General features: G+C 46.5%; 2 protein-coding genes across 13 annotated transcripts in view; both read right to left on the minus strand.

The window, feature by feature from the left end:
* Positions 1 to 35: 35 nt before the first annotated feature.
* LOC117000857 (putative coiled-coil domain-containing protein 195) lies at positions 36 to 5,400 on the minus strand. The gene is made up of 3 exons (XM_033068909.1): positions 5,124 to 5,400; positions 3,822 to 4,083; positions 36 to 1,526 (listed from the first exon to the last, which is right to left on the minus strand). Exons 1-3 carry the CDS (start codon positions 5,395 to 5,397, stop codon positions 1,436 to 1,438), a joined length of 627 nt encoding a protein of 208 aa, XP_032924800.1. The 5' UTR covers positions 5,398 to 5,400; the 3' UTR covers positions 36 to 1,435.
* A 9,911-nt stretch (positions 5,401 to 15,311) lies between these two features.
* Positions 15,312 to 21,472, minus strand: part of DOCK10 (dedicator of cytokinesis 10) — a 120,521-nt gene continuing 114,360 nt past the window's right edge. For 8 of the 12 annotated variants that reach the window (XM_033068466.1, XM_033068470.1, XM_033068468.1 and 5 more), the window contains 5 exons: positions 20,304 to 20,494; positions 19,550 to 19,650; positions 19,067 to 19,205; positions 17,177 to 17,252; positions 15,740 to 16,061 (listed from right to left, as the gene is read on the minus strand). In XM_033068466.1, the coding sequence (XP_032924357.1) occupies positions 15,994 to 16,061; positions 17,177 to 17,252; positions 19,067 to 19,205; positions 19,550 to 19,650; positions 20,304 to 20,494 (575 nt within the window). In that variant the 3' untranslated portion in view covers positions 15,740 to 15,993. Of the gene's footprint in view, positions 16,062 to 17,176; positions 17,253 to 19,066; positions 19,206 to 19,549; positions 19,651 to 20,303; positions 20,495 to 21,472 lie in introns of all 12 variants that reach the window. The other 4 variants (XM_033068471.1, XM_033068469.1, XM_033068475.2 and 1 more) reach the window with 1 other exon arrangement.

A 21,472-nucleotide genomic window follows, 5' to 3' on the forward strand; every position in this document is an offset into this window, starting at 1 on the left:
AATTGAACACATATGCAGTGTTTAATTCCCACAAATTATGCTTTCCTTAGAACATTTACAAAGCACTTCCCTGTAAAGCCTTCTAAATGGGCTGCTAGTAAACTTTCCAAACTGGAACCTCCTTTGCATTAATTAATTACTACTGACATTACAATACAACTCTGTATGGATCCATAAAAACACACAAATAAAATAACAATTGAGTGAAATTGAGATTATTACTTCAATGGTGAGAATATATTAAAACTACACTTGAATATAAAAAAATTATGGTGGAATTCAAAATGAAAAAAGAAGCACACAATTTCATAGACGTATACAACATCGTGGAAAATCCAGAGGGGATTTTTTTCTACTAAGTCTCTGCTTGCACCTTTAGAAAACTCAAGACTTTAAGAGTAGACAATGAGATTAAAACCTTCCTTAAAGTTATCTGTACAAACATCTACTATTCATGTATTCGCTCTACAATATTCAATCATCTGTGCTTCCTGTACAGAAATAGCAGTGTGCAGTATTTTGATTCCATAAATAGTTCTAATCAAAATAAACACATGGAACATTATCTTCACTTATATGATTAGACTAACAAGCACTGCTCATTTTTTGCAAGCTGTCTGTAGTTCTATCTCACAGTGATGTTGTACTTGCCTGCTGAATTTCTGCTCATGATTTTTGGTCTGAGCTGTGCTGAGAAGCCATCCTAAAAAATTCTGATATTCACAATTCTTCCTGTTTTGACTTGGTGTCCAGCCTTTAGTCTCCAGCTGGATGAGCACACCAAGTGAGAAGCAGATTTGTAGTCATATTTTCACACCAATAAGTACTTACTCTCCTCTGTGCTCTCTTGGAAGTGAACCTCAAATGGACATAAACTCATTGCCAAGCTTTGCAGAAATTCAGGGCAACAGTAACCCACTCAGTAATATCTTCTTAATTTTGCTGTATTAGTGAAGCTTGAAAGTTTTACCTACAGAGAAAACCTCACAGGCTCTTGGGTAGTTCTTATTTTGTTACTTGCACCAGGCACCTTTCTGTCAAGGGAATCAGCAAACACAAGTGGTGACACAGTTCCTGCTTTTTGTGACAGACACCCCAAGCCCAGCTCCAACACCCTGTTCACATCAGTCCTGAGGTAAGGGTCCTTGAGACACACTGCACTTTGCAGAGGCACCTTTGCTTTGTGTGGTTCCATCACAGTGTCTGGGATTCCAGCTGGCTTTGTTGTGGTTTCCATTTCCCTGCTGAACATCAGGCCAGTGACCCAAACACGGCTGGGTGATGCTCTGTGGGCATCCTGCCAAAACGTTTTGCAGGAGAGGAACCTGACACACAGCTATCATTTAAGGCCAATTTATCTCAGGAGTCAATGGGCTTTTAAAAATTCACCAGCTCACATATCCTTTTCAGAGATGGTCATTAGATGTTTCGTGCTTTAATTTTGTGGGCTTCTGAGAGCACCTTGCTTTTGAGCAAATGATGACATATCCATTGGTAAGAGGAAACTCACAGCCTTCACTTTACTCCTAGAGATAAAGAGAAATCATTATGAGGATTGCAAATGTATAAAACATGCAGAGAAAGCAAAAAAACCCCACCAAAACACCAACCCAACCCAGCAAACAAAAAATGCTTTCAACCCTTGCACACTACTGGGGGCAGGATTTCATGCCATTCAAATGCCAATCCAAAGGACCAGGCATGGTGCTCTCTGCTGGAAGCATCTGCCTTTTTCCATGGAGTCTCACATCTCTCAGTGCCTGACCTGTGTGTACAAAGCTGTGTGTGCACAGAGCCCTGGGGGTGCATGTGCACCCACAGAGACCCTTCAGTAATTTTAGCATAATAGCCCTGAAAAGAGTTCTCAGCCTCTTTTATCCAGTATTTAAATATTTAATAGATTTTTTCATTTACCAAACACAGTGGGAATCCCTTGGTAGAAATAATACTCTAGCATATATGGATTTAAATATTTTAGACATGCAAATTAGAGACGATTTGTTAGCAGTGCTGTTTTTTCATTACTTGGATGCAACTGCACTCTATATAAATTCAAGGTGATGCTTCTACAGAGTTAATTTTAAAGCCAAAATATTCATATCACATACAGGATTATAGCTTTGGAGCAAAATGTGAGCAAGCTACAATAAACAAACAATAGGAAAACCTGACATGTAGCAGCATGCTGGAAAGCAAAAATGCCATCCTTGTAAAAAATTAAGCTTAATAAGCTTGCTGAACTCATTGCTAGAAATTACCTTACTAGGGAAAAGCTAACTAAGTTTGTTGTTTGTGTCAGACACTTGAGTATACAATGGAAGCATCCATCATAAAGTCTGTAAAAGATACTAAATTTTTTTTGGTGTGAGAAACACAAAGCTTTGTACTTCAGGATATCAACCAGCCCACCGAGGGGTTTGGGTGAAAAGCAGTTGCACAGGCACTTCTGCTAAAGCAGGCAGCAGTGAGTGCCCATGAGTCAGTGTTCAGCTTGGCAGGGCAGCTCTAAGGACAGCGATAAAATCATCGGCGCTGTCGTTTGGCCACGGGGCAGCCGGCAGCTCCCCAGGCGTTCGATGTAACAGATCTGTGCCGCCGTTTTCATTGCTCTCAAAGCCCTTTCCACCGAGCCAGCAGCAGTATTTGCCATTTCCACGCCATGGCTGCACGCTGGTGCTCCTCACCATGCACATGAGCTGGCTCAGGGCAAAGCCCCTGTGCACCCAGAGTCTGGAGTGTCCCTGCAGCCAGGGGAGCATGAGCAGAATCCAGAGTTACAGGGTCAGCCTGCTTTGGAAAACGATACAAGCTCCCTGCCAGGGACTAAATTTAGGTGTCTAACTGCTGTAGAACAGCTGACCCTGAAATGTCCTTACAAGAAAACTCAGGTGCCTATGAAAGCTTGACCTTGTTGTTCCCTGCAGCCTCTCAGAGAGGAGCTGGGCCCCAAATCAGCTTTGCACAGGGAGAGCAAGGGGCTGGGCACTGCTCTGAGCATTTAGGGGGACAATAAAAGCTGTTGTGATGTGCCATGCACAGGTACCTCCACACAGGTGACACAGCCCACAGCAGGTGTCTGTCCCCAGGGTGGCCACTGGAGTCCTGTCCCAGGACATGCATGGGCAGGCAGGCAGAGCCTTGACTTTCCCTGCACAAACACATGCTTTGAGGCCATTTGAATTATTTTCCTTTTGAGCACAGCATAACTGGGCTAAACCCATGAATCAGCATGAATTCCCAACAGGATGTAGCTGGGCTATCATACATCACAGTCTCATTACTGCTGGTTCTACCTGTGGTGGTTGTCCTGTGCTGGAAAACTTCTCATCAATGAGCAGAGGCACTCAGGGCTGGTCCAGCAGCCATTTCACTTAATTTAGAAGCTGTCCTGAAATTACTTTTTTCAAGGCTGAAAGTATTAACTTGCAATGCTTCAGTTACAGGGGAAATATGATACAGTACTTCTAAATCCATGAGCCACAGTAATCACACTTCTAAAGGCATAGTGCAGAGTTCCTTGGTATTCCCATGCTTTTTGTTCAAAGTTTAAAAATCTCTTTCAAGCTTAGCTTGTCAGAAAAAAACTGCCTGGCTTTAACAGAGTAAAAATTGCAAGTCCTTTCTCTCTTCCTCAGCCTCTCCTTGCTACCACTGCCAAACCTCATGTGAGGGAGGAGAAGCACAAATTCCCCAAGAGAGGAGCTCAGCCTGCTCAGGGCCCACATACATTCAACCAACCATTTTGCTGATAACACACTATAACCCAGAGTAAAGCCCACGTATCTGATTAGGTGAAAGCTGTGAAGGCAAACCAAACCTACTGGCACTTATAGACGTGCTCCTGGAACAGCTTCACGTTGCTGGAGTGGCTGTAGCAGAGACAACGGGCTGGTGACTTTTCAAGCCCTTTCTCCTGTTCCCTGCTGAGCTGTGCTGCAGCAGGAGGAGCTGCTGGCTGGGCACTGCCTGGCACCTCCAGGAGCCCATTGCTTGGAGCCTTCCTGCCAGCCCAGGGGAACCTGGTGCTGGAAGGAGCAGGAGCTGGGGAGATGGTGGGGTAGCGTCTCACAGTCATGGCAGTATCTGAGGAGCAGAGAATAAAAGAGATAAAACAAATACTAATAATACCAAGATATCCTCAATGTATTTTTGGAGAGCAAATTTTTACATGGGCAGATAGTGATAGAACAAGGGGGAACAGGTTTAAGGTAAGAGAGGAGACATGGGATTTTAGGAGGTGAGACACTGGCACGGGTTACCCAAGGAAGTTGTGGATGCCCCATCCCTGGAAGTGTCAAGGCTAGGGTGGATGAGTCTTTGAGCAACCCGGTCTAGCAGAAGGTGTCCCTGCCAATAGCATGGGATCAGTGGGGCTGGCAACAGCTACTATTCCATCACAGCACCCCTCTGACTGCATGAAAATCCACTCATGCTGGTCAGCCTCTTATTCCTTCACACACATTTGTCTCCACGAAAACTTCTCCAATACTTCTCACCAAACAATATTTTTCTCTGATTCCTGCTTCATTAATTCCTCCAGAAGTCCCAACCAGACTTCTATAGTTGAGGAATATTTCCATTTTTCTGCTCTGATAAAATTGTGAAGAGAATGTATTCCTATAAATTGATCCCCCTCTGCCTCAGCAGGAACAAACTGCGTTATCTGCAAAAATAAACTCCACATCTGGCATGTTGTATGACTCGGCATGATGCAGCCAACCCATCATTCTTTGTTATTATTTGTAGCGTTTTTCTCATCTTTGACTAAGGCAGGATGGGTTATGGCATGGTTAAGAGTGTTGGCCCTTTTGTGCCTGGAACAGAGATGGGACAGGATGTGGAGGAGAACCCACGCCCGCAAAAACCCAAAGCAGAAATTCTGCTTGAGCGAACAGAACTCTGAGTTGAACCCTTGTTTGAGCAGCAGCAAAACACCCCACTAATGGGATATTTTGCAGGATACACCCTGCAAAGCCCACAGAGCAATGCTGGTGGGCTCGGTGCGAGCGCAGAACGAGACAGGACACTCCCATGGAGCGAACCAGAGGCCCCCAGCCTATCCTGCACGGGCAGCACCGCGGGGACAGCCCGGGACACCCCAGGTCAGCCCCTGTGCTCGGTACCTGGCGGCTCCCTCGGCGCTGCGGCGGGCGCGGCGCGTCCCTGCAGGGATGCTGAGGATGCGGGAGATGCTGAGGATGCAGGAGATGCCGGGGCCGGTCCCTCCCCATCACAGGCCAGGCTCCTCGCCCCGCCGCCCCCTGCTCCTGCTGCCGGCTCCGCTCCCTGCCCGCAGCCCTGCAGCTCTCCCCTCAGGGCCCTGTTCTCCCTCTCCAGCTTGTTGATCTGGGAGCGCATCTTGCGGATGACCTGCAGCAGGTGCGTGTTCCCCTCCATGGCCCTGCCTGGAGCGGCTCTCGGCACGGCCTGCCTTAAGAGCCCGGGACAAAGGGCCGGCCCCGGCCCCGGCCCCGGGAGGGCTGGGCAGGGCTGGGCAGGGCTGTCCGGCTGCCAGGAGCGGGCCATGCTTTATTCATGCGGGGCTCGCGTTTCAGGGCAGAGCTGGGCTGTCCCTACCGCACAAATCACTGCCCCAGGAGAGACCCGCCCGGCCCTCGCCTGCCCTCGGCTTTCTCTGCTCGGCTGAGAGGGACAGAGCCCCTTTCCTGTGGTTTGCCCCAAAATGCCAGCGATCATCCCCATGGCACAGAGAGAGTGCCATCCTTTGCTGGGCAGCAATTCGTCTCTTCCCTCACACGGGGTGATTTACACGCTTCTGCTCTGTGTATCTGGAATTTCAATTCCAGAATTAGTAATTTCCCTCAGGAAAATTACATTTCTAGATGAAAGCTGATACAGGGCAAGAGCCCTGCTATTAACAGCACATGCCATCAGCTGTGATGGACAAGCAGGTACAGCAAAGCTCCCCTGCAAGGCTGGGCCCTCTCTGGGTGCCCAGGGAGGCTCACTGGAATGGAGTGCTGGCACCAGCACCCAGGAGTGTAACGAGAGACAGACCAGGCATGATTCTTGCATTAGTAAGAGAAACACAATCTCCTACATTTCTCTCATCACCTAGTCCCTAAAGCCATCTTTCTTCTGGCAGTAAGAAGCAAAAACCTGTGGAGCAGTCTTCCCGCTCCCCAAAACCTACTTCAAAATACAGAACTGAGAATGTCAGAAAGTCAACAGGGAAATAATTTACCACACTTTTTGCTTTGAGGCCCTTCACTTCCCAGTAACTCAACAGTGACTCAGGAATAACTGAGAACAGAAAAAAACCCAAAAAATTTCATCTGCATGCATTTCCCCACTCTGCTGGAGGCTGGGGAAGAAAGGAAAACTGTAGTGAGATGCTTCAAACATGAGATGACTCAGTCTCTGTTTTTCCAGAGGTGTCAGAAGGGCTGTGGTGAGAAAGCTACTGGGTTTTTGGGGAGGTGCTGCTGCCCAGCATCAGCCCTGCTGTCACCTCCTGTGAGCCTCTCTAGAGGGCTCTGCATGGTTCAGGCTGCAGACAGAGAGGAGAAACCAGTGTGAGCCCTCAGGCTGCAGATGAAGCCCACAGCACCCATGCATTTTTCTTGGGCTTGGACCCAGGCTTAAATAACAGTGTAGGAGCCCTTATGCTGGGGATAGTGTGTAGGGATCATTATGGGTCTATTTTTCCAGCAAGCAGATCAAGCACTGGAACAGTGACAGCACCCATGTGTAATTAAATATTGCAGCTGGCAGGTTTGGCTGGGCAGGGGACACTCACCAGCTCAGCAATTAGCTTACCCCAGCTGCAGCTGAAGACATCTGCTGCTCTCATGCCAGGCCTGCTGCTCCTCTGGAACCAGACTGGAGCAGGCATAGACCTTTTGATGCACCAGAAAGGTCAAGGAAATTACTTTTGTCTTGTCCTCTTGTACAGTTGCCCCTGCTGAAAGGGCCAGATGACTCAGGAGTTTTGGACAATGAAAACCTGGCAAAGCTGCCTTTGCCCTGGAGCTGACCAGTGTGTTCCCTGAAAGCAGAAGGAGCTCCATGCACCCAGCCTTGTTTTTTGTAAAATCATTGAGGTCCAAGACATGTGCTTACCCTGCCAGCTCCTGGATGCTGCTGCTCTGTGTTCCACAGTGGGAAACATGCTGGGTGCCTCTAAGCCATGGCACAATTGCAGGCTGCAGATTTTGGTGGGAGTATCTTCAGTGTGCCTTCCTGAGCCTACTGCAGACACCTATAACTCTGTGGGTTTGCTATAAAACACTTCAAGTCTTTTAACAGAAAGGGCAGTTTCTCACAGCTGAGATGCTTTGGCAAGTTGTCTTTGGTAGGATATGGACCCAGGTAGAATTGTTTTCACCTCAGTCATAGCTGAAGCTCTCTGCTAGGAGCCCCATAGCAATATCTCTGTGTGGCTGCTGGTGGGTGTGCTCCGTCTCAGTGGACTGTACAAACTGCATATCAAATAGCACTGCAGCAGAAAATCTGCAGACAAAGCATAGAAACTTTGTGGAGCATCCTCACCAAGCCATGGGGAGCACAGCTCTTTATTCTGGCCCTGCCCAGCTGGTGACAGCAGCAGCAGTGTGTGCACAGCTAGGAAGGGACAGTGTGAAAACTGCCCCAGCAGGAAACAGCACCTGCACAGCCACCAGCACTGCTGAACAGCTTTTGTAGCTGTCTCACTTCACAAATCCCACTTGCTCCCCTGAGGTTAGAGAGAGAAAATAATCAAAAAGGACTCACTGCTACTCTAGTATGGTGATTTTTTTTAGCAACAACATTTTGTCCTGGAAAATCCATCAGCAGCAGGTGTGTGGATGTTTTCTGTGCCATGCTGCAGCTGGAGGTGTGTCCTGCCTCCCAGTGGCACAGGAGTCCCTGTGCAAAAAGACAGAGCCTCCCTTTCCTGGGCTAAACCTGAGCAGCAGAGCACAAGAAAGATGCATTGCAGGGTGGGGGAGAAGCACTGCAGCCCACCTGCCCCAACAGGAAAACTTGGGGAATAGAACAGCTCACAGGTCCATCATCCCAGCAGCAAGCCCAGATCTCTGTCAGGGCTGGGGTCTCCAGGGAAGCTTTGCTGTTAATCATCCTTGAATGTCAGCAGCACTGGATCACGCATCCTATAAAAAATTACCAAGCAAAAGTGTAACAGCAGCTCTGGTCAGGGTCAATGCCAAACCCTTCCAATTCTCACTGTGCAAGAACATCGCTGTGCCCCGAGTGCTTGCTTGATTTCTGTCCTTGACACGTATGTTTCACCGTGGGGCAAAAGAGCGTGAGTCTGCAGGGACGCTCTGTCCTTGACACGGGAGGGGAGGTGCGGGGACATGGGGACAGGGGGACAGGGCTGGCTCCGGGCACGGCCGCCGTCGGAGGGCAGAGCCCATGGAATCTCCCCCAGAGATTCTCTGGTTGAACGAGACCTTGCCCTCTCGTGACTGATTAAAGCTCCCTTCTAACCTGACTGGGGACTTGCTCACAGCGGGGGCAGACGCGGGGAGTGAGCTCCCCCAGAAACAAAGCAAGATGGCAAAAATCAATTATATGTGTAAAGCGTTCTCAGGTTTCAACATCTCATTAGGTAGTGATGGCACGGAGTTATCTGATTAGTCTGTTAAAAGGTAATTGTTTAACTTATTAATGTCTGTTAAGCATCCTTTTCCTTTTGCAAGGACCATTTGCCTGACCGTGCCTTAACTCCCACATGTATGCAGAAAATCCCACGTGAACCATATTAAAAGAAGCTTTGATTTTGAGCATTCAAGGTTTCTGAAAGGGGTCTGAATTCCAGCAGGGGATGCTCAATACGTTTGAAAAACAAGGCTTAACCTGAAAATGCGAAACAGAAACACCAAGATACATCAGTCACATCTGAAAACCTTGGCTGTGGTTTTGGATTGGACTGGCATAAAGTTTGGCTAGAGAAACATTTCAAACTTCTAAGAGGATCCTTCGGGTCTCCATGTTGAATTTCCAAGGCCCTGGGTCTCTGTCCCTTTAAATGGATCCTCAAGTTAGTGTGAAATAATCAGAATCAGTCTCTTTTATGCCAGCCCCCTGCAAGCACAACATATGCTACAGAATGCAAACCCATGCCTCATGCAAGAGAATCTTTATGCTCAGCTGGAGATTTTCATAATGAGGAGCTTGCAACTGGGCCCAAAGTTACCTGCACAGCTTTCAAATTAAAACAAGCCCTCATTCATGGGAGAGAGCATCATGATTACAGAACAGCTCCAAGCACAGAATTATTATCAACAATAATAATAACAACAACAATAATAGCAATTTCTTACTCTGCTTTCTTTTCTCAAGGAAAACAGCCCATATAAATGTGAGTATATTTGAAACCCTGTAGCTGTAAGATATCTCACCATAGGCAATCTGTGCAACAACATCTAAACCATGACTCAGAACTACAGGGAGCATCACATGGCATTTGCAGGTCACAAACATGTATCACAGCCTAAGTAACACCCTCACAGCTGTCCCTAACAAAAAGTGAGTGACTGTAGCTAACTGAAACAGCACATGGGGAGCACAGCTTAAAAAGCACACTGAAATGCAGCTTCTGTAAGATGGTGTAGTTAATAGGAAAAAGGAACCATGTGGCTGCCCATGATGAGATGTTTATATGGAGAACTTCAAGATGCTCTAGTGAGTTATGAAAAACCTCAACCTGGACAGAGATGATTGCACATTTGCGTTACTGAGAATTTTCTAAAAAATTCAACTCAGTGAAACACTACTAACCACGCACAAATCTCGTGTAGGCTATGCCTCCCAGCTGAAAGGGCGCTCATTACTCTGACTCCCACCTGGCTGTGCCTCAGAGATGCTCTTGAAGGCACAGGACATGCCTGGGGCTGATCCCAAACCTCTGTTGGTCACAGCTTCCCTGAGGGGCAGCAGCATTCCTCCTGCAGTGCCATGAGCCAGAACTGCTTGGCTGACAGTGCCTTTGCATCCCGAGGCCATAGTGTGAGATACACACACCAGTTACCGACTGGGAGGCTCTCCCAGACCAGCTCTTGACCATTCTGCCTTAAAACCACTCTCTTGGCCTGATAATCACATGCTGTGGCAGCTTTCCCCTAGTACTGCTGGTTTCACGGTACTTTTACTTTTCCCTATCTCCAAATGCTCCAACACATGCCTGGAAGGTAGGAAAGTTACTTGATATTTTCCATAGCTAATATTTCACCAAGGAACTGTGCTGGATGTTTCTTGAAAAGAATAATAATGTTCTCATTTCCTCCCCCAGCTGCCCAGAGCTGCTCTCTGTGCACAGCAAACACAAACAGGCTGGAAGGGCCCGTGCAGGGAGAGCTGGGGGCACCCAGGCTGGGCTCTGCATGCTCTGCCACAGGCCACAAGCCCACCCTGGGTTGGCAGGGGCTGCTCAGCCCCAGTGGGAGCTGGTGTGGAGGGCATAGCCAGAGGGATCAGCCTCATTTGGAACAAATTCCACACGTCCCTGATTTATGTAATTCTGAAACAAAAGCTTCAATTTGGTATTTCCCCAAATTTCCCCCGCTTTTCCCAACTAAAATTGGTTATTCTGTGCAGTTTTAATTAGTAAATAATTTCAGTGGGTGTCCCAGTAAAAGGATTGTGTGTTTGAAGTACAGGAAAGATTGTGTACAGCAGACAGTGGAGCAGAGCTGTGTGAATGGCCACTACACAGGGTTTGTCATGAGGCAGGGGACAACAACCCCGAGTTCCTGTGATCCCAGTGTTCCAGCCTTGGCAGCTTGGACACCACACTGCTACAGCACCTCTGATCTTGGGGAAGTCCCCACTGTCCCCAGCTCTGTGCTCACACTTTGATCTCCCATGAGCCATATTCTGCTGTGGTGCAGAGCAGCTGTTCACATCATGGGCTCACCTGGGCAGGCAGTGGCTGTTCCTGTCATGGGCTCACCTGGGCAGGCAGTGGCTGTTCCTGTCATGGGCTCACCTGGACAGGCAGTGGCTGTTCCCAGCACAGGCTCACCTGGACAGGCAGTGGCTGTTCCCAGCACAGGCTCACCTGGGCAGGCAGTGGCTGCTCCCAGCACAGGCTCACATGTGCAGGCAGTGGCTGTTCCTGTCACGGGCTCACCTGGGCTGGCAGTGGCTGCTCCCAGCACAGGCTCACCTGGGCTGGCAGTGGCTGTTCCTGTCATGGGCTCACCTGGACAGGCAGTGGCTGTTCCCAGCACAGGCTCACCTGGACAGGCAGTGGCTGTTCCCAGCACAGGCTCACCTGGACAGGCAGTGGCTGTTCCTGTCATGGGCTCACCTGGGCAGGCAGTGGCTGCTCCCAGCACAGGCTCACCTGGGCAGGCAGTGGCTGTTCCTGTCATGGGCTCACCTGGGCTGGCAGTGGCTGCTCCCATCATGGGCTCACCTGGGCTGGCAGTGGCTGCTCCCATCATGGGCTCACCTGGGCAGGCAGTGGCTGCTCCCATCATGGGCTCACCTGGGCAGGCAGTGCCTGTTCCTGTCATGGGCTCACCTGGACAGGCAGTGGCTGTTCCTGTCATGGGCTCACCTGGGCAGGCAGTGGCTGTTCCTGTCATGGGCTCACCTGGGCAGGCAGTGGCTGTTCCTGTCACGGGCTCACCTGGGCAGGCAGTGGCTGTTCCTGTCATGGGCTCACCTGGGCTGGCAGTGGCTGCTCCCATCATGGGCTCCCCTGGGATGAAGCCAAGAAGGTGCTGTCCTGCAGGGAGTTGGCCCATGGCACCTTGGCAGCCCCAGAATACCCCCAGGAGGTTTCTCTGCACTGTTGCACAATGTGTGCTCACCAGAAGGGGACCCTGCCCATCCTTGTAGGATGTGCGTACTTAGGACCACTGCAAAAGCAGAACAACTTCAAACAAAATAACACAAAACCCCTTCCCACTCCATGCTGTGGCTTCTAGACAGCAAAGCAATGCCAGAAGGAGCAGGAGAGCGGTGTGGGGCTGGGTGGTTTTTGCCAGGTGATTCCTTCCCCAGCTCCTGTGAAAGCAGAGGGGATTCAGCAGTGGTGAAGGGGAAGGTCCTTCCTGGTTATGGTCGTAGTTCTACATGGACTTGGCTGTTCTCTGCCTTCCAGATTAGTTTTTACTTACCTCAAAGCAATTCTCTCAAATGAGAAATGCATTCTAGTCTGTTTGGTCTTTAAAATTTTCTTTCTTTTCTTTAGATTTGAATGTTTTCCTCCAAATCCAATTTCTTTGTTCTCATTTGATACTTGATTTAAACATCCTTGGATTTTAACTGCCTAGGTTCAGTGCTCACTTCATGGTTTTAATTTATAATGACTGTGACCACTTATTATTTTTGTGGCAATCTAAATATTAAGAGAAAAATCTTCTGCATGCATACCAAACTTGTTAAAATTGGTAAACACATTCAAGTCCATAGCAGATATCCTTGATAGATCATCTGTCTTAAAGATTCACTTTCCCATGTTACTTACAGCTGAAACATTGAATAGATGGTTATCAGTTTAAAAAACATTCGAACTGATGTAAAAGGTACCTACAGCCTGGAGCTTCTCAGCACATGTGGGATGACAGTTTTCATGCTGAGACCAAAACAGCCACATTTAAAGCTATGTATGGATGCAATTTCACTTCTTCCCAGATCCAGGCCCATGAATGGCCAGCACAGGGGCAGCGTATCTGGAGTATGAACAGTATAGATCATCCCCTTCCATTTCTCATTTGGGTATTATCCAAAAATATTTTTTTTTAAAAAAATTATTCCTCTTCAGATCAATATTACATTGCAAAGATAACATCTCTCCAGTGAATGTTAAGATATAATTACCCTGTAAGGAATGATTCCTATTAAACATTTAATACACCTCCCTCTAATTGAAATTTAAGCCTTTGGTTGTGGTTGGGTGTCACTAAGGATGTGATTAAACATAAAATATGTATAACACTTAACTCCTTTTGGGGTGTTGAGATAGCTTCCACTAAGTAATAAACATGAATAATTTCTTTTGCACTCTGTAAAGTTTTTAAAGAAGCTCAATTTGAGTCTGGCTTGCACAGATCTCCTTCTTGGGATGAAGAAAGGGAATCTTTCACCAGCTTCGCCTACAGCACCAGGGGGATGAGCCTCCTCCAGCTGGAGGAAAAGGTGTAAGAATAGATTGTGAAAGAATTTACTGGAGAAACCCTCAGCCCCAAGAAGAGCCAACCATGATCTTTGGCTGCCCTAGACAAAAGGAATCTCAAAAGGGAGCTTTTGGTAAGAAAAAAAGTGGTGCAGACCTAACTGTAGTCCTGAGTTTAAAAAGCAGCAATTGCGTGAAGAGCCTTTCCCTCCAGCATCACAGATAGGGTGTGTGTGGGATTCAGTGCTACACATCTGACTTCTGTAGGTTGGGTTGCTGAATTTTATCATGGGAAAGGGCCAAACCCACCCTCATAATCATCCTCACATGCCTCCTGCATTTCTTTCATTCTCTCCCGTCAAACGCTGGGACCATCTATGGTTTAATGCTTTGTTTTCCCTCCCTGCTGCAACCTTGGTTCAAAGCTAATGTTTGTGCTAATTGCTTTCACCCGACTAAGTTTAAAGCGTGTGAACACAGCAGGAGGGGAGGAGCCATCTGGAGCAAGGACCCAGCTACACTCAAGCCTCAGCATCTCTTACACCAGCAACAAGGCAATCCCAGAATGTGGGCTGGTTCTCAAGCCCCAGAGGAGGCTGCAGAGCTGGCTGCTTAAAATAAACCAAATCCCACAGACCTTGGACTTACTAATGAAACACATTTTTTGTGCAAGCTATCAAGAAAACAATCCAGGGATTTCCTTACCTCTGCTTTACAGACCACAGCTTGACTTCAGCCCAGCCTGCAGCATTCCCAATGCAAACCATGCTTTTGCAATTGTTATTCCCAAAGATGGTCACCCACAGATGTGGTTGCTAATTTCTAGTGAACATTAATTAGAAACAGTCTGTCTCCAAATCACCTTGATGGCTTCTGAAGTATCCATCCACAAATCATGACAAACACAAAATGAGTCAAGTGAGACCAACAAACCAAGGGACCAGAGGACTTGGTGCTCACTCACCTCTCTGTATGGTGCAGTCCTGCTGCCACCGCTGGTGACATATATATACACATTAGGCAGGGGTTCCTCCCATATATATTGAAAAACAGGATGTATAACTTCACCTACCACTATATGTACAGCATAAAGCAAGTTAAAACTTGGGGCAGACAATCCTTTCAGCACACTACTGGCTATCAGAGCACAGAGCCAGGTCTGTCGAGGAGAGGATGAGGAGGGCTCAGCTCCTGCCCAGCTGTGTGGTTGATGCTGCTGTGCAGGGCCCAGGTGAGGATTTGGGCTCTTTCCAAGCCCAGGTGAGGGTCACACCATTGCTGCACTGATGCTGGAGGAGGGCAATCCCAAACCATGGTGTGTGCCTGTCCCAAACACTCCCCCCTCCTTCCCCCACCTGGCAAGGACACTGGGGGGGTTTCCAAACCTTAGCCAAGGATCCTGGAAAACTCCTGATGTGCTGAGACAGCAGCAGGTGCTGGCAGCACCTGCAGGCAGGTGGAGGCTGGGTCATGGCACCTCTCCCTTGCACACAGAGAAGGGTGAATTCAGAGCCCCCCTTGACTCTGCAGGGCCAGGCTACAGCTCCAGCTGAGATGCACCAGTTGTGAACTTGGGGTGTTATGAGAAGAGACAGGAGGGCAGAATGGGGCAAAAAGCACTGGAAAATTCCTCCTGGTACCCCCAGGTAGAAAGATTTAGCACTGGCCTCTGCCCTGAACAAACCTGTGGAGGCTTCAGGGGAATCCCAGAGCTTCTCCAAGAAAATGAGCTTAACAGAAGAAACAGCTTAGCAGAATTATGGGGACTGTGTGCACAGGAGAGAAGAATTCTAACACTATGGTACTATGTGCAGGGACTGCTGCAAGCAGGGATTTTCTGTGAATGAACACGGAGTGTGGGAAGTCCTGAGGTTAAAGGGAACTCCTAAGAACTGGCACAACCACTCCACCTAATCCCCACATGATGCAGAAACTGAAACAAACATCTCACTAAAGGCATGTGGTTTCCCAGTGTGTCCCCAGGGACCAAGAATTTCAAAGGAAAATCTGAGTTTTGTCAGCCTCAAGCAGGAGAGCTACACCAAGCCTGCTTCCCAAGGTGACTTCAGTCTTGGGCCATGGAGAGAACCCAAAGATGTCTGCAGATGTCATAAGTGTCTCCATCAGCATCCACAGCACAACTGACAGCTGGGATGCAGGAGGCATCCTGATCTCCTGCACTCCAGAGACTGCTGTCATAGGAATGAACCAATGCACAGACCTTCAAAGAGAAAATTTTATGGACGCTTTTATACACATACACAAATATTTTAATATAATGGTAACTGAAATGTTATCCATATTTCTTAGTACTGTCATAATTAACTAAAAAGATATTTTTTAAAATTTTGTAAAAATGACATATTTTACACATCTTCTATTTACAGTTGCAATATGCTTAAATGTTATAAAACATCCACTCTGACCTTTAAAATATATGTATACTAGGACTTAGTATTAGATATATTATAATTTATAGCAAACTTAGGGTTTGCTGTGTATCTATCTGTTCAATGGGAATTTTGTAATCAGCCTGGCTTAATAAAGGCTCTTCAGAACCAAAAATTGACAACAAAAAAAGAAAAAAGGGAAAAAAAAAAGAGAGAATGTGCAAATATTGGGGCAGGCAAAAAAAAAAAAAAATCCTCAAGCTTGCATTTTAAAAAATAACACTGGGAAGACTTCCAATAAATTAAAATCTTAACCCTCAAATCCTTTTTCTGGTATTGTCCATCAACTGAATTTTCAGTACTATTAATCTGAAAGGAAAAAACACCCTAAACAACAAAGAGCAAACCCCACCCCGGACACCAGATCTTCCTGAGGCCGTGTGCTCCCCACGCTGCAGTCAGACATCGGGGTTTGCTGGAGGGGCTGCTGCTGGCACAGAGGAGCTGGCTCTATGGATGACTCGGGAATACGTGCGCTCCATCCCTGGATGTTTTGCTGAGTCCTCCTTGTATGCAATCTTTTCAGGGGAAAAAAATAAAAAAGCAACAGTGAGAGAGATCTGCATAATTTGGTGTCTGAAGTGTCTGTTATCTAACCAAGGATTTCCCATTTTTAAATTGCAACACAATGATGCCAAGGATTTGACAGGAAAAGGACCTTTCCCTGGTAAATGAGGCTGCAGGGACAGGGATGACACCCTCTCAGTCACGGGTGAAATGGGGCTGGGCTGGCTACTGCCAAGCTCCATGGGGTTCCCTGAACTGCTCCACTCTCACAGAAGTCCCCTACACTTAGCAAACTCACAGACACCCACATTAGCACCCCCTGAGCAAGCACAGACAGGCCCAGCTCTGCCCAGGCTGTCATTTGGGATGCAGCAGCCTCCCAGAGCTGGGGCAGCAGGGCTGGGACCAAGCGCCAGGCTGAGCCTGGCAGAGCTGCAGCTGAGCAGCAGGGGCAAAAGCTCTGCCCTGTCCTGTGGTAGGCTTTAGCAAGAAGGAAGATCTTTTTCCTGAAGAAGCTCTTCTAGCCTTGGTAAAGCTCTTGTTTCCTACTTCTATAAAAGCAGACTGAAAACCTGTTTTCCTCCATGGGTGCTTTGTTGAAGCATTCACAGCAGAGACAGGGCCATCCCCACTGACCACACAGCTCCAGCAGTGGAAGAGAAACCTCTCCCCTTGACCAAGCTCCAGGTGGAGCCCTACACCATCAGCCCCAGCTGTCCTTGGCCAGGGCTGCAGGTCAGCCACACCTGAGCTGTCATTTAGGCAGACACAAGCACAGACAGCTCTGGGAAGGAGCTGCTCTCACACCATGAGCTGCAGGAAGAGCGCTGGGACTTGGGGGCAGCCAGCTTTGCTACTATAGGCACTTGCTTTTGCTTTAGGGGGCTCATGTTGAGCTGCCTCACTGGCCTGCCAAAGTTCACAACTAGGACCCTAAAGAACAGGCTTCTCAAGACTGCTCATGGACAGCACATCACACATATACCTTGGGTCTTTTTTTAAAACTCCCTGAGAAGGGAGTTATTAGAGATAAAAATTAAACAAACATACCCAGCAGAAAAGACAGCAAGTGAAGGAAGTATATGACATTAAAAGAAAAAAATAGATGTAAGAAAAATGAACATACCACTTTTGGCTATAGTATTGAGGGAAATGTTAGACAGGGAAGAAGAGAAGCTGTATAAGCAAGGACCATGACAGAGCTGTCAGAAAAGAAGAACAGAAAAGAGAAAAACAAAAAAGAGAAAAACATGTGGTGATGAAAAAGTCACTGTCAGTAGGTGAGAAACAAAACTCTCTTGAATACAGCAATGGGAAAGATGGCAAATTTTACTGGTGTAAAGCACACAGCACAGATGCAAGAGAGCCCCAAGCTTTCCAACAGTGAGATAAATATTTCAGCCACAGTTTATGGCATGTGATTTCTCTGAGGAAATACTCTCAGAAGTACTCAGAAATGCTCAGAAGCAGGGAGTTAATGAGTTCACTGCAAGAGGAATAGAGTTTTCTCAAAACCCCACACTGCCCAGAAAATGGGGCTTCCCCAAAGGATTGTGAGTGGGAGACTTTTCAGGGTAGACTTTAAAATTAGATAATTTTGGTAATAGAGATGACAATTTTGACTTTTGTTGGATGAACTCTTTACACATTAGCATTGCTTTGTACAAGTAATTTTGTACTATTTTGTATGAAGAAAACTCAGAGCTCACAGATATAAATACAGATAGGAGCATGAATGCTGAATGGGCTGCTTGTGCCTCATTTGAGCTGACCATCCATTTTCCATTCTAGTGGGAAACAGTGGTTCACACAAGACACAGGGGGCTGCCTATGCACACTGACTAGATGGTTAAAGTAACTTCCATGTGAGATGCATGAATATTGATTAACAAATAATAACCCTAACATTTACATGCTTAACAAAACAGTGATAAACACTAGTTATGATAAAATCACTGGAATGCTTGAGGCCCACAAATCTTTATACACTGTACAGGAGAGGAGCACAAGTCCCAGAACTGCAGCTACCCCTGAGCTCAATCCCCACCTGGCAGGCACCAGGCCTCCAATTAGGAGCTTTACACCCAAGGAAAAACTCACTCAATTCCACAATACATAAGTACAACAATGGGCAAAACATTCAGGTCAGTCCTGATTCTCCTCATATGTGAAGATGAATAATACAGCATGGGGTAATGGAGAGCCAATTAGGCACTTCTGTGAGATGCCACCACTGATACCAGTGGTTAAACCCAGTAACTCTACTCCAACAGTGCTTTTGGATGCTACAGGCACTGGAAATGCAGCACAACTGCTAGAGAAGAACTATTTATCAGATGCAATCTAAGGTAGCCTGCCCATAAGCATGCAGAGATATAATTAAACATGGTTTAATTAGCACTTCAGTATACAAATCACTCAGTATTTATTTAAAACAGAAAATATGAAAAAACAATCTGCCTGGACAGCAGTAAAATAGCTGCAGGTGTGCACTGGAGTCCAATTCAGAATTTTGGGATGCAGTTCATATAATGCATCTGTGCCTGCTCATCCTTCTGAAGCTGCTAAAATACATGGCATCTATTTTGACAGTGTACTCAAGCATAAAAAAACCCTTGAAAAATAACTTTCTCTCAAAGCTGAATATAAACAATAAAGATACCACCTGTGGTTATAAGCTACATCTTAATAGCAATTTACTGTTTTAATTAAATACATCTCAGCTATAGGACAAAGCAAGCAAAGCATAAAGGACTAGTTTAGACTATCTTTCTATGCCTCTAAAACCCAGTCAGCAACCAGATTGGACCAGATTTGCTATATAGAATATACTTCTATTAAAAAAAAAAGGGAAGAAACAAAACTCAAAACCGCAAAAAATTAAACCGTTTTCTCAGTCACTATTGCACTGCAAGATTTTACTTCTAGTATTTTGTTCTGCAGCTTCATTTGTCACTAGAAGACACAATTATCCACCCTCACTGAGCCGAACCAGCACCAAAATAGATGTTCTGACCTGTTCATTCATAACTACAGAGAGCTCGCTGAGCATATCCTTGTAATGAGACTTCATCTCTCCCTGATACTCAAATTGATCCTCCTTAATAAGGCGTTCATTGACATCGAGGGCATGTCCACAGGCTTCAGCAAATTGCCTGCAAGCACCAAAACACAAAAAACAATGACACAAGTTTTGTAGTAATGAAAAAACCTGTCTGTGTACAGCTACACACAATGCTGTCTCTCTGCTCCCCCTTGCAAATTGCACCTTGTTAGAAGGGAATTTCAGAACTCATTCTCAGATCAAAAGGAATGTACTCTACTAGGGTAGCCCAGAACTCCAGTAAATATTTCTTAAGAATGACTCATAAGATAGGGGAAATGCAGATGCAAATTAGGCTGGTTCAAATCAGCCTGATTTCGTGTCTCACCTGCCTGTGTTCTGCAGAGTGTCCTATGTGCTATGTGGGGGGGTGAAAAGCCTAAAATTAATGTTTACCTGAAGATTTCCTTCAGAAGTTTGACTTGATTATCAGGATATCTCTTAGCATTTGTCTCTTCAAGAAAAGCTCGAGCATAGGCCATTGGTCCAGCATTTACCTGGGTAAAAAAATACACAGCTTATGTGCAGAGAATAAGCCATTCATTGTTGTTTCTCCTGTGTTACAAAGCTTGGAGAGTGGCCTCAAGCAACCTAGGCTGTGAGAAGAACATCCCCTCATTCCTTTTGTCACCAGGATGGAAGCTGAGGAGCTCTGTTGAGGAAACAGGAGCTGCTCAACCTCGTACAAGCTGCAGATCTGTGCTGGCCTTTCCAAGTCCCCAGCTAGCTGACCACCCAGACAGTGACATGTTTGTTAGAAGACATTTCTGTGAGAGCACCAGGAATACACATGCCTGTCACAATCCCAGCTTTCCTAAATAGGAAATGACAAAGCCAACCCCAGCAAACTCCCTTTAAAGAATCCACCTGCCTGCGATGGACCATATTCTCAAGTGATACATGACAGTCTTGTTGGAAAGATTTTAATTGTTATTTAGAGTAGACTTGAATGAAATAATCAGCATAGAAAACCAGCAATCATCAATGCCAGTGGAAAACTTGCCATTCCTTAGTGTGTTTAGAGTGGGATCTAGCAGCATTATAATACAAGATATGCCAAAGACAAAAATAGCTGGAATGATGAAAATCAGAATAAAAAATAAGGTAGATGCATTGAAAAAAGAGAATAAAGGCAGCAAACTGTCACTACCTTGACACTGACGCTTCCTTGGAGCTTGAGCTGCAGTCGGATCATGTCCACTTCTTCCATTGTGCAAAGCTGATTGAGCTCTGAGACCTTTTTGGACATCTCATCAATGGCCACTTCGATGGGGTTCAGCTCTGTGCTGGTTTGGCTTATGACCTGAATCCGCTTCTTCACGTAGGGAAACAAGTGACTGGCTACTCAAGAGAGAGAGAAATGGGTCAGAGAACTCACTCAGCAAGAGAGATTTAAGAAAGCAAAACAATTAAGTCAAAGTATTAACTTTTGACTTTGTCAATCTCTATATTAATCCAAAAAAAAAAATTTTTGATCACTGAATGAGTAGAAGTGACACAGCAGGTCCAAACTGAATTCTGATGTACCTGGCACTGGAAGAGCATTTCCTTTTGAACTCACTGGTGTTTGACAGCAAGCTCTGCCCCGTGCAGGTGGCAAAAAGCTCTCAGTGCTCAGATTTTAGAATCCACAAATTTCTTCTTCTGACTTAAGCCATCAAATTATAAATCCACATTGAATTTCAGACAGCTCAAGCCATCACATCAAACATACTTCAGGTCAGAGACAGGAGCCTCTAGCTTAGTTGAACTGGGAATCATTCACTGTGCTGGTGTTGGCTGGGATAGAGTTAAGTTTTTCATGGTAGCTGATACAGGGCTGTGCTCTGGATTTGTGCTGCAAACAGGGCTGATAGCACAGGGATGTGTTGGTTCTTGCTGGGCAGGGCTTGCACAGCATCAAGGCCTTTTCTACTGCTCACCCCACACACCACAGAGGAGGCTGGGGGTGCACAGGGGGAACACAGCCAGGACAGCTGACCCCAACTGACCCAAGGGGTTTTCCAGACCATATGGTGTCATGTTCAGCATATAGAGCAGGGGGAAGGAGGAGGAAAGGGGAGGGACATTCAGAGTGTGGTGTTTGTCTTCCCAAGACACTTCCCTGGTTTTGCTTTGCTTGTTTGTGCAGCTTTTGCTTTACCTATTAAACATTTACACTTCTGATTTTCCCCATCCCACCAGAGGACACCCAGTGAGTGGTTGCATGGGGCTTAGCTGCCAGCTGAGGTTAAACCAGGACACTCACCTGCAGATGAACCTACTGTTAAAACATCATCCTTAAAGAAGTGAAGACGTAATTTTAACATTCAACCTAAA

Source organism: Catharus ustulatus, chromosome 10 (genome assembly GCF_009819885.2).
Source record: "Catharus ustulatus isolate bCatUst1 chromosome 10, bCatUst1.pri.v2, whole genome shotgun sequence".
In the NCBI taxonomy this organism is placed as follows: domain Eukaryota; kingdom Metazoa; phylum Chordata; class Aves; order Passeriformes; family Turdidae; genus Catharus; species Catharus ustulatus.